This window comes from Oenanthe melanoleuca, chromosome 12, assembly GCF_029582105.1.
Source record: "Oenanthe melanoleuca isolate GR-GAL-2019-014 chromosome 12, OMel1.0, whole genome shotgun sequence".
Taxonomy (NCBI): Eukaryota; Metazoa; Chordata; class Aves; order Passeriformes; family Muscicapidae; genus Oenanthe; species Oenanthe melanoleuca.
This window is the reverse complement of record NC_079346.1, coordinates 368,354-395,662: the sequence shown is the minus strand read 5'-3', so window position 1 is coordinate 395,662 and position 27,309 is coordinate 368,354. Positions and strand designations below refer to the sequence as shown.

The following is a 27,309-nucleotide window of genomic DNA, read 5'->3' as shown; positions in this document are numbered from 1 at the left end:
AGGGCTGGGGATGGCCCTGCCACTGACCAGGAACTTGTGACATTCTCAGTCAGTATGAGGATGCAGGGCTGCTTCCATTAATGCTATTCCAGCTCCCTGGATAATGAAGGACATTTGTGTCTAGATCCAGAAAAAGGAGAAAACCACCACAAAATCCCAAAGAGATTTCTGCCCTGTGGCCCAGCTGTACTGATGTGTGCAGGAGGAGAACGTGACTGCAAGCACAGGCAGAGCTGGGGTGGGAGCTGCTCTGTGCCTGCTGGGTGCCAGCCCTGAGCCACGGGCAGCAGGAGCTCCTTCCTGCCTGGCAAGGCAGCCAGGCTGCACCATCTGCTCCACCACTCCAGCAGGGGCTGCAGCTTCCTCTGCTGGTACTGCAAATTGTACTAAACACAAACAAGGCAGGAACAAGCTCACACACAGAGAGCTGTGCACGTTCCAGGGAGCTGCTGGGAGCCTGTGCCTCACTGTCAGAACACCAGCACAGCCCCACAAGCCCCTGGAGCTCTGTGGAGATGCCCCACAGGCTGGACATGGATCAAAGCCCCTCTGTCACTTTTACCCAGCCCTATCTCCTGCAGAGGGCTGAGGTCTGTGATGCAGGCAGGCTCTGCACCCACAGCTAAAGCAGCCAGAGCTGGGACAGGATTTCAGGGACAATTCAAGTCCTCAAAGGAAGAGGGATGGCAGGGAGTGCATGGACACCTTTGTGCCACCCTGTGAACCCCACCCCATCTCAGCTATGCTCCAGGGCACTGCACACTGACCAAGCACATCCAGGCATCAGAGCCAGCCAGAAACCATCTGCAGCAGAACCAAGGGCTTTGAATTCCCCCTGACCCCAGCACTGCAGGCCATGCAGCTGGGAGCAGGTGTGGGGCACAGGGGGTAACTGAACCCCACCAAGCTGCACCAGGAGCAAAGCAAACCCCCTCCCACAGCCCCCTCCTGCCAGCACCAGCACCCCAGGTGAAAGGAAGGGGAAGAAAGTGCTCACCTGGTAGTTCCACACTCAGCTCTTTCACCTGCAAGAAACACAAGCTGCCATCATCCCTCCACATCAGCCACCAGTCCAGCACTGCACAGCAGTGCTCACTGCTGGCTCCCACACCACAGGGAATGGCTTCTGGCAGAGAAAAGCTGCACTTGGGGAGGACAGATACCCACCTGATGCTCCCACCATTAAAAGACAGATCAGAAATCTGGAGGGGGAAGATTAGAATCTTCTGGGGGAGAAGAGGGAGAGGAGAGAAAGAGGCAGGGAGTGGCAATCTCTGCTGCTGGAGAAGCAATCCAGCACTTAGAATGTGACACTGTGTGCTGAAGAGATCTCTCTGTGTGCCCTCCCAAGAAAAGTGGGAGGAGTAATTGAAGGAAATCATGGTTTTGCATGTCACAGGTTAGCTGAGCAGCAGCAGGCAGGCACAGAAGCATCAGTCCCTCAGGAGAACACACACAGGGGAGGCTGGCAGGTGACACATGGATTAAACCCTCCCAGGGAGTGGAACACCCTCCCTGGGCCTGACCCCAACTCACCCTCTCCCAGAGTCTGCTTCAGCAGGTCGTGCTTAGCCTGGAGCTTGGTGATGAGGTTACTGCCGTTCAGATATTCCTTAAATTTCTGGAATTAAAGAACAAACAGGGTGGGTTAAGCAGCACAGCCCCCAGTGGACACCCACTGCTGCCTGGGGCTGTGGGGGGCTCAGAGGCTCCCCAGCTGCAGGGCTCAGCAGGGTGTGATCCCTTCTCCCTGCCCCAGCCTGGTGCTCTCATTAGCCTGGTCTCCTTGGAGCTGCCCCTCCTGCCCAGGAACGCAGGAGGCACAAAGAGTTCAAAGCTGCCTTTCTTTTGTCCCTCCTGGGAACAGCCTGGGAAATCACAGCAGCTTTCCCAGCCCTGCCAAGGCTTCTCTGTGCAAGCAACAATGGCAAGCAAGAACTCCCAGGGGCTGAGCCCTGCAGGCAGGGACTGCCAGGTGCTGCTGGTGACTGCAGGTGACACTGAGCACAACTGCCCGTGTCACAGGGGGATGAGGACACCCAGGAACACTCCAGAGCAAGGCATGGCACACGTCAGAGGGGACAGGGAGACAAGACTTGGAAAACAGAGAATGGGAAAGGTCAAATCTCTGCAAAAACCTTTAAAGTAATCCCAAACACAATTCCAAATGAAAAGTGCAATCTCCCCCCAGTTTACAATAATAATATTGAGAGAAAGCAGAAGTTCTTTATGCATATGTAATACATCACAAGATGCTGTTAACTGTAGACTGGCCCACACTGAAATGAGGGGGACTGCTGGTGAACTCATGGCTGGTGCCTCTATTTCAGGTACCAGAACAGAGACCTGAGCTCTGCCTGGAGTGCAGCATGAGAGTGCAGGGCACACACACACACACACACACAGCATGAGAGTGCAGGGCACACACACACACACACAGCATGAGAGTGCAGGACACACACACACACACACAGCATGAGAGTGCAGGACACACACACACACACACACACAGCATGAGAGTGCAGGGCACACACACACACACACAGCATGAGAGTGCAGGACACTCTCCATGGGCCAAGGGCAGATTTAAGCTGTACAGGCCAGAGAGGAGGGCTTGGCCCACAGTCCTGAACAGATCCAGGATGGTGGCCCATGGTGAAGCCATCTGGAGTCTGAGCCCTGCTCTGAGCCTCTCCTACTCCACTCAATAAATTTTCAATCTCATCTGGCTGCTCCAGTTGTTCCTTCAAAGAGAAAAACAAGGCAGGCACTGGATTGTCAGTCCTTGTGTAGTGCCCTGCCACTGAAATGCATTCCAGACCCAGATCTGACAGAAGACAAGAACTTAAAGAGACTGAATTGGTTCTTGCTCTTCACTAATGAGCACTTAACTGGCCTCAGCCCTGGCAATTAATGCTCCGTGTCCTGTATGGCCCGAGCTGAGACTCACAGTGAAGTAGAACATTTCAGTCTCCTGCTGGTTGGCTCTCCTCTTGGCAATGTTGATTTTGCTCATGTAGGTCTCTGAGGCAGCGGATCTGACCGACTCAGTGGAGCGGCTGTGCTGGAAGGCATCTGAAACATCAAAATCTTCCACTGTCAGCATGTCCTGCAAGGTCTGCATGGTGGCATCCAGCGTTTTCCGTACCTGTGGCAAACAGCACAGCCTGGGTTTGGGGCACGCTGGGGAGGACACGTCCTGAGCCAGAACAGCACTGGGCAGGCAGCTCCCAGCCCTGGGCTGGCTCTGGCTGCAGCCTGGGGCACCTGCAGCTCTGCCACAGGAGGGGGCCCAGCCCTGAGCACAGCAGGGAGGCTCCATGGGGAAAGGCTCAGCCCACAGAGCCAAGCTCTCACCTCCTCGTTCTCGATCTTGAGCGTGGCCAGGCGGGACTGCAGCTGGTGGTACCTCATCAGCAGCTCGGTCTGCACGGGCTGCTGGGCGCTCACCTGGCACACCTGGACAGCAGGCATTGCAGGGTCATGCATGGACCAGACACATCCCCTCACCCACACCACCCCTGCAGCCCCCACAAGCTCCTGGCAGCCTCCAGAGAGGGTCTGCTGCCCTGTGTCCCATCAGCAGTGCCTGGGAGCCAGGCCAGCACTGCTCAGCACTCTGCCCTCTCCCAATTACAGCAGGTTAATCACAGCTCCCCTGTGCAGATCTGGGGGACAGAGGGAGCCAAACCACAGGCTCCCTAATTGGGAGAGACACGAGCAGGAGGCTCAAAGCCTGAAAGGAGGAGCCCTAACGAGGCAGGAGCCTCATTAGGAAGGAGGAAGAGCAGTGTGTGAAGGCAGCAGGGAGGGGAAAGGAGTCAGGAACAATTCCCAGTGATTCAGAGGAGGGGCAGCCCCGAGGGCAGCACTCACCTCATCCCCCATGTGGGGCTGGAACTCGAACTTGAGCGGGGGGCAGAAGACCTGGTTGCACATGTCCATGAGGCTGTGCTTGTCGCTGCGCGCGTCCAGCGCGTCCACCGCGCCCTCCAGCGCGTCCAGCCCCTCGTGCCGCGAGCTCTCCAGGTTGTACTCGGCCGACAGGTACGTCCTGAGCGTCCTGGCCAGGCTGGCGTGGAACCCCAGGTCACAGCACTGACAAAAAGGGGAGAGGGGCTGCTCACAGACATCCCAAACACCCACCAGGCTCCCAAACACAGAGGGATGCTGCAGGTGTGGCAGGGGGCACACGCCCTGCAGTGTGTGCTCATCCTGCCCTGTCCCTGGGCAGCCCCAGCATGGAGCAGCTCCTCATGCTCCTCACCCTTCTCAAGTCTGTCTTGGGGAAAATTATAAACCTGGAGTTAATTGCTGCCAAAATACTGCACTTTAGACAAAAAACTGGTTTTAGACATTGTACTCCCTATGATTTAGCATGTCAGTGTCATGCCAGCACAGGGATCTGCTGCCCTGAAAGCTCCATCAGAGCTGAGCAAGCCCAACCTGTGCCCAATGCCCACCTTGTCACCCAGCCCAGAGCACTGAATGCCACATCCAGCTGTTCCCTGAACATCTCCAGGCATGGAAACTCCACCACCCCCCTGGGCAGCCTGTTCCAGTGTCTGACAACCCTCTCCATGAAGAAATACTTCCTGAAATTCATATTGATAAACTCGAAGTGAAACCCAAAAACTCAGCTGGGGCCACAAGCAGCTCCAGCCCAGGAGGAGTCTCATGGTCAGTGCTGATGAGAGGAGACACCACTCAGCTCAGATCACATCACAGCAGGGCTGTGCTTGCTTCAGCCTCTGCTAAAACCAGCAGCAGCAAAGCTACACTGGCCAATCCCCAGCCCCACTGCCCCTCCTAGGCCTTAAAAGCTGTGAAACCCATGTGCAGTAACGAGGAGTTTTGTAAAAACTATCAAATTGTCACAGCCCTCCATTTATCCTGCTTCTATTTAGTTCTAATCACATTAACTGAGAGTATGGGCAGCTATGGACTGCCTTAAAAAAATCAACAAGCAACACAAAAAAGGTAAGGAGTGAATTTCCATTTGCTGCTTGGGGCAAAACCTCAAGTGCCCATTCTGCACTGCAAATCTCTCCCATGGGAGTTTGAGCATGAACAGCCCAGGCTGTAGAGAAACCCCAGAGATGGAACAGTGCAGCCAAGGGGCTGCCACACAGACAGGGCAGGGAGCAGGGCTGGGAGCCCTGTGCCAGCACTGGGGGATGAGCAGCACTCCTGCCATGACCTGGGAACAGACTGCCAGCTCCCCAGCACCTCCCAGCCCCTGAAATCACAGCTACTCTGCTACAAAAAGCACTACCAGGAGGAAATATCTGGCACTGTTCAAGGCTGGGAATTCCCAAAGCACAGAATGCCACAGAACACAAGGACAGGGGCTCAGGGCATTGCCAGCTGCTCTTAGGACAGAATTCCAAATTCCATGTGAAATGTTTCCCTCTCTTTGCTGCTGGCCTTGCACTGAAGCTGGGGGTGATTTGCAGTGCCCAGAGATCAGCTGCTCCTGCAAAGCAGGCAGCACTTCCCACACATGCAGCCCTTGAAGTCCCTGGAGATCAGCACCATGCTGGCTGCTTCACACACGGGCGCCCCGAGAAGAAAAGACAGAGCAGAGACTTCCACACAATTCCCAGAGGAACACACAATGGGAGGGGAAAAGAAAAAGAAGGAAAAAAAGACTTCAAACTGATGCTCCCAGCCCCAGAACAAATGGCATTTTCTCACCCCTCTCATCCCTTTGATGGCAAATAAATGAGAACCACAAATAAGGATCCCCAGCCCTTCCTCAGAGCCTTTCATCTGCCTGGCTCAGAGCTCCCCAGCTTGAATCCATCACTCTGGGACACCCTGCAGGGCAGTGCAGGGCAGGGCAGTGCAGGGCAGGGCAGTGCAGGGCAGGGCAGGCAGGGCAGTGCAGGGCAGGGCAGGCAGGGCAGGGCAGGGCAGGGCAGGCAGGGCAGAGCAGGGCAGGGCAGGGCAGGGCAGGGCTGAGCAGGGCAGGGCTGAGCAGGGTAGCTAGGGCAGGGCAGGGCTGGGCAGGGTAGCCAGGGCAGTGCAGGGCAGCCAGGGCAGGGCTGGGCAGGGCAGGGCAGGGCTGGGCAGTGCAGTGCAGCCAGGGCAGTGCAGGGCAGCCAGGGCAGGGCTGGGCAGCCAGGGCAGGGCTGGGCAGGGCTGGGCAGGGCAGGGCAGGGCAGGGTAGCCAGGGCAGGGCAGGGCAGGGCAGTACAGGGCAGGGCTGGGCAGGGCAGTGCAGCCAGGGCAGGGCAGGGCAGGGTAGGGCAGGGCAGTACAGGGCAGGGCAGGGCAGTGCAGGGCAGCCAGGGCAGGGCAGGGCAGGGCAGGGCAGTGCAGTACAGGGCAGGGCAGGGCAGTGCAGGGCAGGGCAGGGCAGGGCAGTGCAGGGCAGGGCAGGGCAGGGCAGGGCTGGACAGGGCAGGGCTGGGCAGTGCAGGGCTGGGCAGTGCAGGGCTGGGCAGGGCAGCACTCACGTCGATCAGGTCGGACACGTCGTGGATGTAATACTTGCTGACGGCCGCGTTGGTGGCCGCCAGGTTCAGCAGGTAGTCGTTCCTGGCTTTGGTGCACTTCAGCTTGTTCTCAGAGTACTTGGCCTGTCTCTGAAAAAGCACAATGGAGTGTCAGAGCACAAACAGGATGGCACTGCCAGTTTCTCCCTGCAGCCTGGGTGTGAGGAGGGAATTGCTGCAATTGGTGTCTGCTGTGCAAACAGGGACCTTGCCAGGGTGAGGAGATCCCACTGAACACCCCCACACTGGCAGCCAGCCAGGGTCAGTGCATCCTGCTCAGAGGTGCCTGGAACCCTGAGCACAGCTGCTGCTGGGGATTTTGGCATCAGTCAAAACCAGAGGGCCAAATTTTCCCCCAGAAATGCTGACATATGTTTGGACTTGCTCCAGATGTGTGCAGCTGTATCAAAGTGGAATCTGGCCCAGAGGCCCAAGCTACACAACTCAGAACAGGACCCAGAATTCAAAACTGCAGGAAAGCAGATGTGCTCCAGATCTGGGACATCTGCTCAGGCAGATCCCTGCTCTGAAGGCTGAATCAAAAGATTAACCCTTCTGAGAAGTTCACTGTTAGAAATGTCCCAGGGCTGGGAGCACCAGCCAGCAAATGCATCCTGCTGGGGAAGCTATCCCCTTTTCTGCAGAATTAACACAAAAACTTGTGGAGATCCTGAGGCCTGGGGGATCTGCTGAGGCCAGAATGGCACAAAGTGTTTTGCCTAGCAAATCCATCTAAATACTGCACTCTCACTCCCAGACACTCTGCAGAGGAACAACACTGGTACTTTAGAGATCCAACTATTTTTTCACTACTGGGAGTCAGTGCAGCACCCTGTCCAAGGCTGCACTGCCTGTCCCTGTCAATCCATCCTGACTCTGAGTCAGACTTTCTCTAGAAGCTGCTCCTGGCCCTTCCCCACACTTGGGGTGCACCCTGGGGTGCCTCCAGCAGAACACACACACGGGACACCAGCCTTCCCAAGCCCTTCCCAGCACCCAGCAACGGCCCCACAGACAGAGACAAGGCTGGGGCCAACCCTGCAGCCTGCAGGGAGCCCAGCCCAGCCCAGCCCCCCTTCCCTCTCTCCCACCTTCTCCTTCATCTTCTCAATCTTCTTGACGGAGCTGCGCCGCTGCGGCCGCTCCTCGTGGCGCAGCAGGTTCACACTCATGTCCCCTGCCTTGTTGAACTGCTTCTCCTCCTGCTTCTCTGCCTCCTTCAGCTTGCTCTCGGCACTGATGCTCTCTGCATGGTACATGTGGTAGGTCTTCATCACCTGCAGGCACAGGAGGCATGAGCCACCTTCCCCTGGTGGCCCAGAGCAGGACACAGCAGCAGGGACAGGGGCTATGGGGCACTGGAAAGGGGAGGAAAGCCTGAGAGATTCACCCCAGCCCTATTTCTATTCTCCAGGCTGGCCTAAGAGCTGTGTGACACAGCCCCACTGTGGGGATGTGATCCAGCACACACCTGCAGTCACTGCATGCCCTCCCACAGGAAAACAAGAATAACCCCAGAGCTCTGCACTTGGGATATGGGGCCATGACAAGTGACTGGGAGGGAGGCCACAGCCACTCTGAACTCCCTTTTGACCCAACCCCTCTGTTCCCACACTTGCTAAGCCATCAGACAGCCCCTGCTCTGCCACCCAGACAGCAGAACCATCCAGAAGTGCAGCAGCTGCAATCCCAGGCAGAAATGGGCTTTGTCTCCTGTCACACCTCATCCCCCCTTGCTGCTGCAGTGCCAGGATAGGTGCAGCAGCACCTTGTCCTTCACACTGCACATCCAGGAGAGATGGTGCTGATCCTGCAGCACTCGACAGGAAAACTTCCAGCACAACCTTCCCTTTCAGAAACAAGAGCCCAAAGGGCACACGGGATCATTCTACCAGAGCTGGCAGGAGGGACACATCTGCTCCTCTCTCTTTATGCCTTTAGTCACCCTGTCCCCTTGTATCATCCCTTTGGATGTGGATGGTTCATTTCACATTGCCTTGGCACAGCCCATAGTGCCTGACTGCTCCCTGCCATCAGCCTCAGCAGGGCTGGGCTCTGCAGGCTGGGACACTGGGACAACCTGGGACAGCCTGGGACACTGGGACACACTGGGAGACTGGGACACACTGGGATGGGATGGGCTGGGACACACTGGGACGGGCTGGGACAGGCTGCCTTATGCGCAAGAGTTAAAAGAGAGGAGGAACCCACAAATGCAGGGGATTTTTACACATGGCTTAATGAAGAAAACACAGAGCTTCCTCAGCTGCAGCTGCCAGCAGGACCCTGCAGTGTTTGACTTGGAGCAGATCAGGCTGAGCCTCATGATCCCTCCTCCTGCCAAGCACAGCCTCAGCTGCTGCACTCCCAGTGCTGCATCCACAAACCTGCCACTGCAGGGAGATCCACTGCAGGGAGATCCCAGTGCAAGAGATCCCATCCCACTGCAGGGAGATCCCAGTGCAAGAGATCCCATCCCACTGCAGGGAGATCCCAGTGCAAGGAGATCCCAGTGCAGGGAGATCCCATCCCAGTGCAGGGAGACCCCATCCCAGTGCAGGGAGACCCCATCCCAGTGCAGGGACAGGCAAGGGGCACTGGGCAAAGGTTCCTGCCTTGGCCCTGAGCTGCTGCATTTCCAAACCCTGCAATTCCAGCCACGTATTCCAAACTGCCTTTTCTGCACTGAATGTCACAGGACACACATGCACCAGATGATTCCTCGGGTTTTCTTAAAGAGAAAGACTAGAGGGTGTCACTGAGCCCTTCTCATCCTCACCAGCCACATCTTTTTGTGAAACACCCAGAGGGAAGTGAGAGCCAAGTGCTGCATGTCAGGGCTGCAGGAGTCAGAGGAAAGGTTTCTGCAGCCCTGGCACAGCGTGACAGAGAAGCCCAAGGAGTGACAGGGGACCAAAGTGCAGGATTTTTGTGAAATCTGAAGGTTGTGGGACAGTCACCAACCAAAACAGGCATCTGGAACAGCTCAGTGTGCCCCTCAGCAGCTGCCCTGCCACACAGCTGCAAATTCAGGGGGTATTTCTGTTTAATACCTGCCCTAACTCTGGCCAGGGCCAGGCTGCAGTGCAGCAATCAGCCCTGATCTGCAATTCCCTGGTGCCTGCAATCACATCAGCCTGTCCCTGCACTGCTGTGACACAGACAAACTGCCACAGCTGCAGCCCAGGGATCCTTCCTGCAAATCACTTAATTAGCTGCAGCCAAGGAAGAAAAACATGTTCCAATGTTCATTAGTTATTTAACAACACCAGTTGTGTTTTCCATATTAATTACACGTTCTGGATAAAGGCTGTTGCCAAAATACCAGCCAGAAATGGCACTGCTGGCAGCCTCCAGCTCCTGGGGCTTTGCTGTCCCCAGCAGCTCATCCCCAGGCCCTGACCCAGCAGTGGAGCCACAGCACAATTGGGGTGACAATGTCAGGTACAGCCCAGGTCCCTCATCCTCCTGCCCTCACCAGCTCCAGCTGGCACCTCTCTGCTGGAATCCATCAGGAGGAACCAAAGGAACCAAAGAACAAAGCTGGTTTTAATTCACAGCTGAACTATTTCTGCACAGAACCATTCACAAGCATCTCCACTTCAGAATGAAAGTCATCCACTTCTGTTTTGATTAAAACCAGTGTGCCTTTGCTTCTCTGCATACAGAGTCCACAGGGTGACTTGCACCAGAACAGCAGCAAGGCTGAGTTAAAATCAGAGTGGTTGTTTTGGCTTAAGTCTGAGACAGTGAATGCCTGAGAAGCCTTAAAAAATTGTAGTTTCTGCTCAATGTGCAGAATTCCCCTTGGAGAGGATTGAAAAGCCAGGGCAGGGATGAGCTGTGGGTAAAGGCCTGGCCAGAGGCAGGAAAATGACCAGTCTGCTTCACCACCCAAACCAGTCTGCTTAGCACACAGGCAGAGCAGGGCTGGGACAAATCCCAGCTCCTGTGAGGACGAGCAGGACTGCCCTGAGTGCCCTCCCTGTGACCCCCCAGTGCCCCCAGTGAGCCCCTGTCCCTGGCTGGGCTCAGGGCAGACTGGCCCACAGCCATCCAGGTCAGCCCAGCCTTGCTAGTCTTCCCTTGTTTAGCATCTGTCATGCTGCTGCTGTAATTAATCTTAATTAGTCACCACCCCTAACACAGCTTGTGACATTCAGCCATCAACAATGCCCTCCCAAATCTCACAGAGGCTTTTCAATCTGATCTGCTGTCCACCCACACTGCAGGTCTCACAACAATCAGATCCTTCACCAGCCAATGCAGGAACAAACCTGTTAAGAGGAGATTTATGGCAGAAATTTCAAACACAATCATTCATGCTATGTTGTTGAGGCCTGTTTCTTAAAATGATGAAACAGAATGATTGTTTAGGAATAAACCCACTGCAGTATTATTTATGTACCAGTTACAGACACAATGAAAGAAAGCAAATCTATTATCTCCATTTTCCAACAAAAGGCAGACTTTATATGGTTTTGTTGCTCCTAAACCACAAATAAAATATTTCTTTTTAAGAAAAAACATTTGCTACAGGGCAAGAGGCAGCAGCAACACAAAGACTTTCAGTACCCTGCTATCAAAACCTGCTTGAAGAGCTATGTCCTGACTAACAGCACATCCCACTGGGAGGCACAGAGCAAAGTCTCCCCAGGGCACAGAGCTGAGCCCCTCTGAGGCAGAGGTTTGTGCATTCCCAGCAGAAGGTCATGCCCAGGGAGGGTCCCACAAACAAGCACAGCCAGCTCAGAGCCACTGGGGCTGGAAATCACCAGAGTCTGAGCAGGGCCAGGAGGTGACAGTGGAGCCAGAGCCAGAGCAGGAGAGAGAACCACAGGGATCACCCTGGAGCACCCCAAGCATCCCCAGGCAAGCCCAGGGGAAGCAGGGGAGAGCCAGCTGGGGCTGTGGGACATCCTGCAGCACTGCCAGCAGCCAGGGAGGGGCCAGACTCCCCAGAGGGTGCAGGACAGCCAGGGCACAGCTCCCAGGTGCTGTGTCCCCTCAGCAGGCTGGCAGCAGCTCACACTCACCGTGTACAGCTCATTGGTGACCTTCTGCAGCTCCTCGTGCATCTGCAGGCCAATCTCCTTGCTCTGCAGGACAAGAACACAAGAGGGGAGACTGTTACCTCACAACATGCAGTTCTGAAGTGAAAATACACTTCAGAGGAGTCATAAATGTGAATACACAGTGCAGCAAAGCCTCCAAGTGCAGTGCCACAACTGCTGTGTGTTCATTTGATGTGTGCCCATGGATCACCCAACCTGGGCTTCAGAGACCATGAGGAGGAATTTCACATCATTTAACTGATTTATCCTGCAAAACAGATGAATCCAAAATTATAGGCAATACTGCTTTGCCCTTCCACTGGTAGAAATCATTCCCAGCCCACAGCCAGCTCCCACTGGGTGTAACACTCAACACCTCGACACTCCCCCAGTTTGGGACTCACTCTGACACTGGCAGGGTGTCCATCATCCAGCAGCATTTGTGGGTTTGCAGCTCCCAGACTGGCACTCTCCAGCCCCACAGCATCACCTGTCAATCTGCCTTGATCTGAAACTGCAGCTCTGTCATTAAACACACCTGCTGCTGTTCCAGAGCAAGGAACTATCAGGGCTCCCTGCACAGGCACCCCAGGCTTACACCTCCCTTGGCATGACCCACCCCAGCTTCTCAGCAGCTCATTTTCACTGTTCTGACCGAGTGAAGCAAAGCACCTCTGAAAAAGAACATTGCAAAACAGCTACACCACAGTTATATAATAAAGTTTCCAGTTTCACAAGGGCAGCCGCCAAAGTTCAGCCAGCTGAGGAGGCACTCACTGCCAGGGAGGAACTGCTGGCATCCTCCTGGCTGCTGAAGCCCCAGTGCCAGCCTGTTCTCCCTCTCCCTGGCAGGCAGGATGAGGCAGATGCTCACACAGCCCTGCAGGAGAGGCCACAGCCCTGGAGCTGGCTGCAGATCACACCAGCTCTGCTGCTCCCACAGCTGGAGGTGCTGCCATGTGCTCACCCTGCTCTCCTGCCTGCTGCAACTACACCACAAACCTCTCCATGGAATCTTCTTGGCTAGGAAACACTTATTATAGCTTGGAGATGTGTTTAAACTAAGTATAGATACCCCCTCCTCCCTCCCCTCAACCAAACCAAAACACAACTGAGCAGTTTCTTCCAGATTTCCTCAAATAACTCCAGGAAGTTTTGTGCACATGGGCAGGGAAAACAACATTCCACCAGGCTGGGTGATGAGAGGAGCCCTTGACATGGAAAGATCCTCTAACTCCAGTCAATGGGACAGCCCACATACTCTGAAACCTGAATCTAGATTATTGGAAACTGGACTTAGAGCAGAGCCTGAAGCAAGGGATGGTACCCACACCCAGTACCCAGAGGGAGTGTCCCAGTATCCAAAAAGCAGTGCCCACACTGAGGATGCTGGAGCCTCTTCCAAGCACAGGCAAGTGAGCAGCTGAAGGATTTCCCTCTCCTCCAAGAAATTACATTTGTGTGCTTACAGGAGCAACACCAAAACATCATTCCAGGTCCCTGGCACCAGCCACAAAACCCAAACTACAATTCAGCTGCTTCCTTTGTGCCTCACATTCCTCCTAAAACCCACAGCTGTTCACTGAGACAGCAATGGATTCAGGTTAGCAATTTATTAAAAATCCTGCCACTGCTGACTAACTGTGGGAAGCAGCAGCATGGATGACTGGCAACAGAGAACACTTATTCTAAAGACAAAGGCAAGAGCTGCCACCCAGACACTTCTTCATCCAACCTCCACCAGGACAATGCAGCACAGGCTGTAACTAAACTCAATTAAACCCCACACTGGGATCCCAGCACCCTTATTTTGGACATAGCAATGCTCTGGCTCAAATGTGTAATTTCCTGTATCCACACCTGGAAGAAGCATCAAACTTCCTTCCCTCTGCCACAGCAGGAGGTGAGGGAGGAGAAAACACCTGCCTGGCAGTGGGTCCCTCACCTGGGTTACACTGTGAGGATTCATGGTGACAGCAGAGAGAGGCAGAGCCCTGCAGGACACCCCAGCATCTCCACATCCCTGCAGGGACACACCCCAGCATCTCCAGATCCACATCCCTGCAGGGACACACCCCAGCATCTCCAGGGACACACCCCAGCATCTCCATTTCCAGATCCCTGCAGGGACACAACCCAGGATCTCCTTTTCCCTGCAGGGATACCCCAGGATCTCCAGATCCCTGCATGGACACACCCCAGCATCTCCAGAACCAGATCCCTGCAGGGACACATCCCAGCATCTCCATTTCCCTGCAGGGACATCCCAGCATCTCCATTTCCCAGCAGCAGCACCACCACACCCATCTCCTCCTGCCTGGGGGACGTGACTGGCACTGGGAGCTGCAGGGGAATTTGCACTATGGAGTTTTCTGCTGCTTTCCTCTCAGAATCACAGAATGGTTTGGCTTGGAAGGGTTCCCAGGCAGACACAGAGGAGGGGCTGGAGCTGCTGCTGGCTGGGGAGGAGCAAAGCCCAGTGCCTGGTTCAGTGATGGGCACCCAGGAAAGCCCAGCTCAGCACCCCACATCCTCCCAGGCACATCAGCCCTTGCTGAGCGGTTGCCCCCCAGCTCTGCTCCTGCTGCCCCTGAGCCCTCCCTGCAGGGACTGTTTGTATTTGCATAATGAACACAGCCAGCACAAAACCTTCTGCTTCCTTCTGTCCCTGCATGTGTCACAGGCCATTAACAAACTCTGGATGGGAAGAATTAAAAGTGACATTTCTGGGAAAAAACCTTACCCTAATTTACCACCAAGAGCAATCCCCAGCACAGCCAGCAGTGAACCAGGGTGAGGGTGCTTTAACCCTTGTGCAGCTGGGTTATCTGCCAAGCCCTGAGGAGGGCTTGGGGCTCTTCACCCACCTCACAAAGCCAGACTGGACACCACAGTGAAAGATCCCTCCTCTGAGCACAGGCTGAGAAAAATAAACAACCTGAATATGCCCAGAAGTGGCAGCCCCCCTGTCCACATGAAAGGCAAACTCTGGCACACAGTAAGAGTTTCCCTGATTTAGCTGAACATTATTCCCAGGAACAGGTAAGTGCAAGGAGCAAACACAAACACAGGGAAATCTCAGATTTCACACAGATTTTCACAACTGTAAAGGTTCCTCTGGATGCAAAGCAGGTGCTGGCTCTGGCAGCTGCAGACAGAGCCATGCCAGCTCTCCTGGCAGGGGATGGGGGATGGAGAAACAAGCAGCAACCAGTTCTATCAAACCTAAATGTTGAGCCTTAGAAGGTGAAATTTAATTTCAAAAATGAGGGGAGATGGAAGAACACCAAACACAAAGAAATAATTCTGCTGAGTGGATGAAATACTTCACCATCCTGTCCTGGCTGAGGATTGACATACAACACTCAAATATGTGTCCTTGTTTGCAAGCTGGCTGAATTCTTCCTGTGGTTCCAAACAAGACCATCCACAGACATAGGCAGGGAAAGCAGAAGGATAGTTTAAATATAAATCTCAAAAAATGGTCCAGAGCAAAATGCAAATAGGAGGAAATTTTGAGACAAAACTGGACTAACCAACAAATACCAAAACTCTCAATTTCTGGAGGCAGGAGAACAGCAAAAGGGATGATACCCCATATCAAATCAGCCAACACAAATCCAACCTTGCAGTTTAATTTCTAGGTCAGATCTATAAACTAGAGGAAACTGGCCATAAAAATACCACATGAAATGTATTCTCCAGTCAGGCTGAAACTGCAAGACAAGCCCTGACCATGAAGGGTCTCCTGCTCCTGGGCTGTCACCCTGTTCCTGAGCTGTCACCCTGCCCCTGGGCAGGCTCCACCCAGCAGCCTGCTCTGATCTGCTCTCTGAAACCCTCCCTGAGCCTTCAAAAAAAGTCATCACATTTCCACCCCCATCTCTCTGGCACTGACACTGAGCACCAGGTCACACCTGTCACTCCAGACCTGACAGGTCTGGATCTCAGTGTATAGGATAAAACTCTGGGATAAACTGCCCCTGGAAAGACTCTCAGTGGCAGTCCCTGCCAGGATCTGCTCTGTGACAATTCTATCCCAGGAGGGATGCCATGGGGCAAGGCTGCCCAGGGTACCTTTTTGAAGAGCCTGATGACGTCCTCACTGATCTGGGACAGCCTGACAATGACGTTGTTGGTGAAGATGTCGTTGAGCGTGGCGTGGTCGCGGCTCTCCCGGCGGGTCTGCGTCAGCACCAGGTACCAGCAGTTCACAGGGGACAGCAGCTGCTGGTCCTTCCTGCAGTTGGGGACACAGAGCCCAAGAAGGTCAGGTGAGCACGTCTCAAGGCACACATTCTCAAATGAAGGCAGTCAGCACATCACCTCCCTCCTGTGCACAGACACTGGGTGTGACCTCTGCCCACAGCTGTACCAGCACTGCCCCACAGGGGCACAGGGACACCCAGGGACACCCAGGGGCACCCAGGAGCACAGGGACACCCAGGGGCACCCAGGAGCACAGGGACGCACAGGGACGCACAGGGACACCCAGGGGCACACAGGGACACACAGGGACACCAGGGGCACCCAGGGGCACCCAGGGGCACCCAGGAGCACAGGGACACACAGGGACACCCAGGGGCACCCAGGGGCACCCAGGGGCACCCAGGGACCTGCACCTCACCCAGCCCTTCCCAAACTGGGTGCTCTGGGGGATGGCACAGGAGAAGAGACATCCCTGGGTAAGGAAGAGCAGCCCAGGAGCAGGGTGACAGCTCATTCCTTCCACTCACACTGTGACTGCAGCTGTCACCCACTGCAGAAGGGCCCATGAAAGGGCTCTGCACCAGCATGAGATTGCCAGAGCCAGGGCTGGGCACAGCCCACTGCACATGGCTACATGGGGACAAAGGAGCTGGAGGGACTGGAAATCCTGGGAGTGCCACAGCCCCACCAGAATAATGACACAGGTGGGCAGCTGGGGAAGGGGTGCAGATGAGCCTGCTGAGGGCAGGTAAGAGCAGGCTGGAAGAGGAAAATGCATTAAGGGAATCTCTGGATGTGGAATGGACAGTGAGGACTCAGCACTGGAATCAATTTGACCCAGTTAACACCACCAGCACCAGCACTTGTGCCCAGATCCTCTAGAACAGGAGAGAACCACTTGTCACCTGTGGACACTGCACAGCAGCACTCCCAGAGCTGCAGGAAAGCCCCACTACTGCTGTGAGCTAATGGGTGAGCCCAGACACCCCTGAACCTTTGGGGCTCCATCTCTGAACCAGGGCTCCTCCAATTCCTCAGTGCACACTGCAGCATCCAGCAGCACACAACAGGCAGATGCCAAAGGACACAGAGGGTCTGAACAGCACCTCCTCAGCAGCAGGGCTTGCCATAAGGCAGCAGTAAAGCCTCACACTGGAGAGACTGAGTAACCAGATTAAATGGGATTTAGTAATATGGAATAAATAGGATTTGGTAATGTAACAGCAAACATCACTGCTCTTGCAGCTGAAACAGGAAAAAAAAAATCACCAGTGGTTAGAGGAAGAAACAGAGAGCCTGGGGCTGGTGAGGAGAAGGGCAGCAAGCAGGCAAAGCCCAGCTCTGTGAAAGGCACTGGGCAGCTGCCAGCACCCAGCAGGAGCTCCAAGGGCCACCCCCAGAGCCCAGGCACACACCCCTGGCCTGGCACACACATGGGGAGCAGCCCCCAGCTGCAATGGCCAGTGGCCTCCACTGACCCTGGGGTCACTGCCAGCATCCTCTCCACAGAGCACTCAGCTCCAAACTGAAATTCTGAGCTAAGTTTGTTTTTCTTTCTGTTTTGTTTAGATATTTTCTGTTGTAGCCAAGCTCACCAGTGTGGTTAGACTGAAAGGAAGCTACTTTTGAAAACATGAATATTTACATATTCATGAATTTCACAATTGCATCACTGGTTTGATTCTCACACAATCCCAGGACTGAGTTCATATTTCCTACTTCAAAGCTTTGTTTCACAATATTTCCACTAAGGATTTGCCTCCCTCCAACACCACATAGCTAAGCACTGAAGAAACACACACTGTACTGCAAATAAAGTGCAGTAAACTCCATTTCCAGAAACTGCTTCCAAGGCTGAGCCTGCCAGTGAGCTGCAGGAAACAGGCAGCACGTGGGCAGCTGAGGACTGGGCTGCAGACAGAAACCAGGGCCAGGACCAGCCCTCCACTGTGTGCACAACCAAATCGTGGCTCAATTCAAAACCCGCCAGAAAATCAAAGAGTTTGGCTCCTTCCTAGTACCCAATTCCAATTTTCATTGTATTGCTAAAGAAATGTGCAGAAAGTGAAATTCACTCAGGACAGGTCAGTGATGCTGTGGTGGAAACCCTGGGAAGGGACACGTCCAGTTCCTGCTGTGAGCCCCACTCAGGGATGGGACGGATGGAAACCCTGGAAAGGGACACATCCATTTCCTGCTGTGAGCTCAGGGAGGGGACAGACAGAGGTCACTGCTGCCACCACGGACCTGGCTGCACCCACCCTGCACTGCCCACTGCACCCACCCTGCAGTGCTCTCAGCACCCACCCTGCACTGCCCACTGCACCCACCCTGCAGGGCCCACTGCACCCACCCTGCAGCGCCCACTGCACCCACCCTGCAGCGCCCACTGCACCCACCCTGCAGTCCCCACTGCACCCACCCTGCAGTGCCCACTGCACCCACCCTGCAGCGCCCACTGCACCCACCCTGCAGCGCCCACTGCACCCACCCTGCAGCGCCCACTGCACCCACCCTGCAGTGCTCTCAGCACCCACCCTGCAGCGCCCACTGCACCCACCCTGCACTGCCCACTGCACCCACCCTGCACTGCCCACTGCACCCACCCTGCAGGGCTCACTGCACCCACCCTGCAGTGCTCTCAGCACCCACCCTGCAGGGCTCACTGCACCCACCCTGCAGGGCCCACTGCACCCACCCTGCAGGGCCCACTGCACCCACCCTGCACTGCCCACTGCACCCACCCTGCAGGGCCCACTGCACCCACCCTGCAGGGCTCACTGCACCCACCCTGCAGGGCTCACTGCACCCACCCTGCAGTCCCCACAGCACCCTGCACTTCCCACAGCACCCACCCTGCACTGCTCACTGCACCCTGCACTGCTCACTGCACCCTGCACTGCCCACTGCACCCTCTGCCCACACGTCCCAGTCTGCCCCAGGAAGTGCCACTCACTTGAGCTGGTGCTCCCTGGAGCTGCGGATCTTGGAGGAGAAGCGCTCGGCCAGCTTCTCCAGGCTGCGGGAATACTCCAGCTCGATCTCGGCCTTCCTGCGGAAGAACTCCTGCAGGTCCTGCAGCAGCTGCAGCCGCGACTCCGACTGCTGCTCCAGGCATTTCAGCTGCTCCACCAGCTGGCTGCGGATCTCTGCGGGGCAGACACGGCGTCAGCAGGGACAGGGACAGACACAGCACAGACAGGGACAGGGACAGACAGGAGCACAGACAGGGACAGACAGGAGCACAGACAGGGACAGGGACAGACAGCAGCACAGACAGGGACAGAGACAGACACAGCACAGGCAGGGACAGACACAGCACAGGCAGGGACAGACACAGCACAGGCAGGGACAGGGACAGGGACAGCACAGGCAGGGACAGGGACAGGGACAGCACAGGCAGGGACAGACAGCAGCACAGACAGGGACAGGGACAGACACAGCACAGACAGGGACAGACAGGAGCACAGGCAGGGACAGGGACAGGGACAGCACAGGCAGGGACAGGGACAGCACAGACAGGGACAGACAGCAGCACAGGCAGGGACAGACACAGCACAGACACAGCACAGACAGGGACAGGGACAGACACAGCACAGACAGGGACAGACACAGCACAGGCAGGGACAGACACAGCACAGGCAGGGACAGGGACAGACACAGCACAGACAGGGACAGACAGCAGCACAGACAGGGACAGACAGCAGCACAGACAGGGACAGGGACAGACAGCAGCACACCAGCACAGACACGGCCAGCAGGGTCCCTCCCTCTCCAGAGCCACCAGCACAGCTCTGCTGCCGCTCCCTCCAAGCCCTGCAGCCAGCTCAGGGCTCAGTAAGGCCAAAGGATCTGCACCCCAAGAGAGGGCAGAGCACTGCTATCGGCCAGCCTCATGTTAAACCTTATTCCTTGTCAAAACAAATAGTCTTACAACAGGGAGAGCAACCTCAGAGCTTCCAGCTGCCTTCCAAAAGCAGAAACTATACTTCTATCTATCTGGTACTACCTGAAATCACACACTATTTTCATATGAACATATTGTTTCTTGATAAATGTCCATGTGAGCCGTGGGCACTGGGGCAGCCCCAATCCCTGGGCACTGGGGGAGCTGCACTGGTGCTGCCCTGGGCACAGCCCCTGCCCAGCCCTGCCCAGCAGCTGCAGAGCAGAGCCAGGCCCCTGCCAGCTTCCTCCCCCTCCCCCAGGAAAGGGGGGCTTTGGCACAGCTCCCCCCAGCCCCAGCCAGGCTCTGTGCAGCACAGACAAAGCAGAGTTTCTCCAGCAACGGGCTGGATGAAAGCTGAGCCGGCAGGACACAGCCCAGAGCTCGGGGTGCAGCCCAGCACCCCCAGCTGGGCAAGGGGGCTGCCCCACGATGCTGAATGACCCAAATTCCCTGAGTTATCCATCCAGGAGAACAGGCCAGGCAGCCTGAGACAGCTCCTCCAACATATGCTTCACCCCACTGATTTGTGACAAGTGAGAAAATGTGCTTGGCAACAAAAGCCATTCTTCTCTCACAACTGGGATTAGACCCAATAGTTCATTGCAAATATAGCACAGCAAGCTGGACTCAGGGAGGATCCAATCCTTACACAAACACAGAACACACTAACGAGGCTGTTTGAGTCTCAATTGTTTTTATGCCCCTTTTATGCTGCCTTCCCTAAAAGTCTAGCCCTGTTCAGAACACACATACCTCAGACGTATTTCCCAGTGCTCTGTCATCCCATGTTTCACCAGCACACACTGTATCCCCTGGGAGAGCTCTGTCACACACAGAGCTAATGCACCTCGAGCCTGGATCCCTTCTGAAATGGATGGTCCATGCAGCCATCCCACCAGGAAACCCAGCTATGGGCAGCTGTGGCCAGCACAGCCCCAAGAGCAGCTGAGTGTCTGTGTGATCCCAAGGAGCCAGGCTCAGTCCCTGCAGGCAGGGGACAGTGGCAGGGCAGTTCTGGGAGCCCACAGGTGCCCATGGCAGGGCAGAGCTGTAGGAACACATGCATGTCCATGGCAGGGCAGTTTTGGGAGCCCACAGGTGCCCATGGCACTGCTCTCCCTACACAGCCACTGCCAACAGCAGCAGGGGATCCAAGGGATGGGGCTCCAGAGGCACATCCACCTTCCCTGAGAGCACTGCAGCCAGGAGAGCTTTGCCAGGGGCCAGCAGTGGCACTGCCGAGCTGGAACAGCCGAGCAGCCACAGCTGCAGCATCCAGACAGAAATGCCAGGGCTGCATCCACCTGCACAGCTCCCTGGGCAGCAGGGGGACCTGCAGGGAAAGCAAACAGCCCAGAGCAAGCCAAAGCTCCCCCTCCCTCTCCTTCCTGCCTGTGATCAGTAACATCACTGCCCACACAAAGACAAGAGATACTGCTCCTGGTAAAACAAAGAACAAGACAAGCCTTTTATCTGAAACGAGATGTTCCCAGCTTAAAGAAAAACAGAAAGCAAAGCACTTCTCTCCAGTATGAAAGCCACTCCTGTGGACCTGGCATTTTTCAGCTTTTTTCACGTGTGTCTGTAATCCCCAGCAGCAGCACCGCACATGCACAGCCCCAGCTTCCCTTGTACCCACACCGTGCCTTGTGAGGAACATCTTCATCTGCAACTACTCAGGAGGGAACTGCAAGTGTAAGAAATTGTACCTTGAACCCAGCGAGCTCTTCTCTCCTGGGAAACCCCTGCCCTGGTTTAATGCTAAGAGCAAAGGAAGATGAGAACACTTCCTCACTGTCCAAGAGCAAGTATCACAGCTGATATGGTGACAATGAAGCCTTGAAAAGATTGACAACAAGCTCAGCAAGCACAAGAAGGTGGCAAAGCTCTGCCAGCAATAGGCACAGCAGCAGATCCCAATGCTGCTCTCACAGCCCCTTCCCTCCCTGCCTGCACAGGATGGTGGCATTGTCATGTACTCTGATACTCCAAACCCACAGCAGTTACTGGCAGTGGATTTCCCTTCAGAAGTGTCTGCATGCAGATCTGAAAGCCAGACTGGCTGGTGAGGAGCAGCAGGGAACAAGTGTTGAGGGTGAAGCAGAGCACCCAGCTCCCTTCCACAGCAGCCCTGCTCCTGGGACACACAGAACCAGAAAACCAACCAAGGGAATCCAAACTGTGTTTGTTGCTAACTTCAGCTGAGCCTCAAACCCCACAGATCAAGAGTGAGAACAGATACAATGGTGTGCTGCAATTACATCCAATGTAAGAACAGAAACAGCAGCTCAAACCACACACCCTGTGTGCCAGGTGGGACCAGAGCACCCAGAGCAGAGCCAGTGGCAGTCACAGCCTCCCTGGCTCTGGGGTCCTGCTGCCTCTCCAGGTGCTCTCAGCCTGGAGCCCAGTGCTGCCCAGTGCTGCCCAGGGGTCCCTCCTCTCTAAGGCTGAGGAGGAGACAGAAGAAATCCTCTCCCAGCATGGGGCACAGAGGGACACACGGCACAGGGACACACGGCACAGGGACAAGGGGACAGAGGGACACACGGCACAGGGACACACGGCACAGGGACAAGGGGACAGAGGGACACACGGCACAGGGACACACGGCACAGGGACAAGGGGACAGGGGGACACACGACACAGAGGGACACACGGCACAGGGGGGGACACACACACGGCACAGGGGGGGACACACACACGGCACAGGGGGGACACACACGGCACAGGGGGACACACACACGGCACAGGGGGGACACACACACGGCACAGGGAGGGACACACACACGGCACAGGGAGGGACACACACACGGCACAGGGGGGGACATACACGGCACAGGCGGGGACACACACACGGCACAGGGACAAGGGGACAGGGGGACACACGACACAGAGGGACACACGGCACAGGGGGGGACACACACACGGCACAGGGGAGACACACACACGGCACAGGGGAGACACACACACGGCACAGGGGGGACACACACACGGCACAGGGGGGACGGGACGGGGACAGACGGACACACGGCACAGGGGGGACACACACACGGCACAGGGGGGACACAGCAGCCCCAGAGAGCAGTTGCAGCCCCTGGCAAGCTGCAGCATCCTCCTGCTCCTCCTCCTCCTGCTCCCTTTCCCCACAGCCCGGCACCTCCCGTTTCCCTGGGAACACAACCTTGGCCACTTGTAATTCACAGCCTGAGCCCCTCACATCTGCTGCCGCTTTTGTCTGAGCCAGAGCAGCACCCGGGCAGTAAATCCCACTGACTGCCCCTGCACCCCGGGCTCTGGGCTGTGTGCCCTGCACCGACCGTGCTGATCAATGGCAAGGAGGATTTACAGGACTGGAAGTGGAGCAGGACTCCAGAAATGCTCATTAAAAAATACTTCGAGGAGGCTGGGGCTGGTTTTGTTGTTTGGACTTGGGTTTGTTTGCTTGTTTTGGGGTTTTTGGTGTTACATTAAAGAAGCCAAACTTTGAAGAGGTGCAAACCCCCATCATTCCACGATCCCTGGCACTGCCCTGCTTGCTGCCTGTGCATTTTGGGGAACCCCTGGTGCCCCACAGCCACTTCTGCCCATCTCTGTCCCCAGCTGCAGGACAAGGGGAGGCAGAACAGCCTTTGCTGGGCTTGTGACTCTGTTTCTGCCTGTTAGGAATACAAGGGATGCAAAAAAAGCACTAAAAAGAAAGAGCAGAACAGATCTCTTGTGTTTGTTCATGATTTAAGAAGAGCAGAGGAAGCCTCACAAAAACAGATGGTGGCTTTTTCCCCAGAGAAAAGAGCTGCTCTGACTGGTTCTGCCTGCCCTCCTGCACAGCCCGAGCCCCAGAGCCTCCTCTGCAGCCTGGACACTGCACAGGGAGCACCAAAAGAGCTGCAGAGCCTCTGAGGAGCTGAGAGCCCTGAAAGGATGTAACCCGAGCTCTGGCAGCTATTAACATGCAAAGGAGAACGTATTCAACAGGGAAAGAAAGAGCTCAACAAGAATGTGAATCCTGCCCTGAGCCACTGCCATGGAATAAAGGAGAAGAGCACTAAAGCTCAGCTCAGCACCTCACATTCCTCAGTCCAGGCATGGAAAGATTTCCCAGATCATTTAGAGAGCAGGGCTTTGCAGGCAGTTCCTAGAACCAGCCCCGAGTATCTGTGCAAGCTCCCCAGGCTCTGCACAGCCCTGACAGCACCAAATATCACAAACCAGATCACATCACCCAGCAGTGCCTTCTGCCTGGAACATCTGTGCAGTCTGCATCCACTGAGCCAATTCTCCCCCAGAGTAACACCTCACACACATTCAAAATATCAGATAACTCCCTTTAAGAACTTTCCATCTCACATCTGAAAGCATCCCATAAGCCTTAACATCTTCAAGAAAAAGGGATGGATTACAACCTCATTTTACAGATAGGATAAAAAGTCTTTCCTTGGGCATCTCTGCCATTTCCTTGTGTCTTTCTGCAAAGGAGATAGGCCTGAACTTCTTTTTGAGGCCAAACTGCTCCCAGTCCAAAGAGACACAGAAAACAACAAGAAAAACGAATTCCAAAGCAGTAGGCTCAAACTGAAGAGTCTGTAGGAATGGGCAAGTCCAACAGCAGCAGCTGCCCAGTTTCTTTTATTTGATTTAATGCTCCTAAAGCTGTACCTGGCACAGCCACCTCACACTGTGCCTCTGACCAAAGCCTTCTGTGCACCTCCAGTGTTGGACCCAGATCCCAGATGTGCCTGTAACAAAACCTCCTGAGCATTCCTGAGCATTCCCCATCCCCCCAGAAATGCTGCTCTCCCATGGCTAACTAACTAACTATCTCCACGGTGCTTTTGGAATTTCTGCAGAAGGACCCCCATCAGCACTGACCAGGACAGGGGGAATCAGCAGTGCTGCTTCCCTCAGAGCCTCAGAGAGCAGCAATACACCCCCAGGCTGACACTGCTGCCCACTCCCTGTCCTGTCCCAGGCAAAGCACAGCACTGGGACAGCAAGGGAGAGCAGTGCCATGGCCAGGGAAGGCACAGCACTGCATCCAGCCAGCCTGGGGCGTGCAGGACACAAACACAGGGGCATTCCACCTTCCCAAGAACCAGCACAACCCTGCCCAGAGCTGCACAGCAGTCCTGGGGTGCCTCAGGGTGAATAAAGAACCTCCAGAGCAGAGCAGGAGGAGCACTGGATATTCAGTGGGGGACACTGTCTCCAAAGGGCCTTCCACACCAGACAGGACCCACCAACACCTCACAACCTCCCAAGAATTCATTTATACAGACCTGGAGCAAGTTCCAGGCTGCAGACAGCTTGGCTGGAGCTAACAATGTGTTCTACACTGGGATCCCTGGGGTGTGCAGCTGCCACCACAGAGCAGAGATTATCACCCTGGCCTGCCTGTCTTCAGCCCAGAGTGATTGTGCTCCTGCCTTCTAAAGAAGGGAAAATCAGCATAAAGCACATTGTCTGCTCTCACCATCCTCCCTGGCATCCCATTCACTAGTGGGTGCAGAACCAGATGGCTACAGATAAACAATGCCAAAGCAAACAGAAATAGCCTGGTGTAGTACAGGGGTGGTGAATTCCCACCCAGAAACAAAAAAGGGCATTAAAGGGACTTGGGCAGCTCCAGGGGAAACAGCCAGCAGACAAACCCATGTGCACAGCTTTTCCTGGAGCACTGTCAGGACAAAAGGGGTCCTGCAGCTACAGCTCTGGCTGAGATCAGCTGTCACTGCAGGTGTCCATCACTTCCAGAAAAGAATCCCTCAGATATTTCACTTGATTCCCCTGGTATGCAGAGCAGAGCTGCTGCAGCACTGCTCCTGCAGGACTCTCCTGCCGTGCTTGCCTTGTGTCACACAGAACACAAGATATAGATGTAAACATTCCAGCATTCCTCTTGTCAAGGCACTAATTTTTTTTAAAAATCCCCTCTTTCTCTTCTGCCCTACTCTGATGTGCTGAGCCCCTCAATTCCCTGAATTCACATCCCTTCACACAAGGCAGAAGTGCAGGGCTTGCAGACTGGCTGAGACACCAGCCAGGCTGAAAACAGCCACTTAAAAAATTAAATAATGGCCTGCGCTGGCAGGTGAGCACATGAAGACTGGCATTTATTTGTGTGAACAGTCACTGAGGGGCAGAGCTGCCCCTTGCCCAGACCTCCCTGACAGCTCAGCTGTGCCATGGCCTGAGCCCTGAGCCCCCCCAGCTGCCCCCAGCACCCTGGGGTGTCCTGGGGCAGCCTCTGTCCCTTGTGGGGTCTGGTAGCCATGCCTGATCCCTGCTTGCCCCTTGTGGGGTTGGTAGCCATGCCTGAACCCAGGCATGGACACATCTGTCTCTCCTGCACAGCACTGCTGCCACATCCCCTGCACCCCTGAGCCTGCAGCTTGCTTCTCCAGCCCCACTCATCCCCTGAGCCTGCAGCTTTGCCTCTCCAGCCCCACACACCCCCTGAGCCTGCAGCTTTGCCTCTCCAGCCCCACACACCCCCTGAGCCTGCAGCTTTGCCTCTCCAGCCCCACACACCCCCTGAGCCTGCAGCTTTGCCTCTCCAGCCCCACTCATCCCCTGAGCCTGCAGCTTTGCCTCTCCAGCCCCACTCATCCCCTGAGCCTGCAGCTTTGCCTCTCCAGCCCCACTCATCCCCTGAGCCTGCAGCTTGCTTCTCCAGCCCCACTCATCCCCTGAGCCTGCAGCTTTGCCTCTCCAGCCCCACACACCCCCTGAGCCTGCAGCTTTGCCTCTCCAGCCCCACACACCCCCTGAGCCTGCAGCTTTGCTTCTCCAGCCCCACTCATGCCCTGCAGTGGCTCTATCCCAGCAGCAGTGCTTGCCCACCAAGGCCAGGCTGATGCACAAGCCCATGGCCACTGAGGGACAGCACTGGCCCAGCCCAGCAGAGCCCAGCCCTCTACATGCCACAGAGCTGTGTCTGCCTCTTCCCCAGTTCCTGCCTGAGCAGATTGCTAATTGCTCCTGATTTCTGCTCTTCTAAAATAAGCTCAGACTGCAATCTGCATAAATGCTGCAGGAAGAGTGATGAGCTGCCTGCCCACCTGAAATCCAGACTTGAGCAAACACAGAGGAGGCAGAGGGATGGAATGAGCCCCCAGCAGCCCTGAGCACCCCCCTGGACCCCACCTGAGAGAGGGGGAGCAGGGGGCACCTGGGGGCTGCTCCAAGTACAGCCATGGACTTCTGCCCCAACTAAAGACTGACAACTAACACTAAAGGAAGCACAAGAAGCCTGGCATCATTCAGGGAAGAGAGGACAGCAGAGGGAAGCATGGCATGGGCACAGACCTGCAGGAGTGGGAGAGTAGAGAGGAATTAAAAATTAAACCTGCCAGCCCCTGGTTTCTACCATTCATTTAAAAAATACACAGCTGCAGATGTCCAAGGTGCAAAAGGAAGCAATTACACATACAAGCAGCCCACAAATAAACATCCCATGACTTTATCACCAGATAATCTTCAGCAGCACAAGCACATCAGACCACTATTCTGCCCTTAACCTCTCTGAACTGCCAGCTGTGACCACAGCACGTCCATGCACACCCTGACCTGCACACACAGGCACTGCTCCCCTCCT

General features: G+C 55.5%; 1 protein-coding gene across 1 annotated transcript in view; it reads right to left on the bottom strand.

Moving 5' to 3' along the window:
* Positions 1 to 27,309, bottom strand: part of SRGAP3 (SLIT-ROBO Rho GTPase activating protein 3) — a 66,272-nt gene that overhangs the window by 15,485 nt on the left and 23,478 nt on the right. The window contains exons 2-11 of the mRNA XM_056501688.1: positions 18,720 to 18,912; positions 15,632 to 15,794; positions 11,537 to 11,599; positions 7,592 to 7,777; positions 6,462 to 6,590; positions 3,877 to 4,098; positions 3,358 to 3,459; positions 2,951 to 3,148; positions 1,537 to 1,621; positions 998 to 1,025 (exon numbers count right to left, since the gene is read on the bottom strand). Of these exons, the coding sequence (XP_056357663.1) occupies positions 998 to 1,025; positions 1,537 to 1,621; positions 2,951 to 3,148; positions 3,358 to 3,459; positions 3,877 to 4,098; positions 6,462 to 6,590; positions 7,592 to 7,777; positions 11,537 to 11,599; positions 15,632 to 15,794; positions 18,720 to 18,912 (1,369 nt within the window). The remainder of the gene's footprint in view (positions 1 to 997; positions 1,026 to 1,536; positions 1,622 to 2,950; positions 3,149 to 3,357; positions 3,460 to 3,876; positions 4,099 to 6,461; positions 6,591 to 7,591; positions 7,778 to 11,536; positions 11,600 to 15,631; positions 15,795 to 18,719; positions 18,913 to 27,309) is intronic.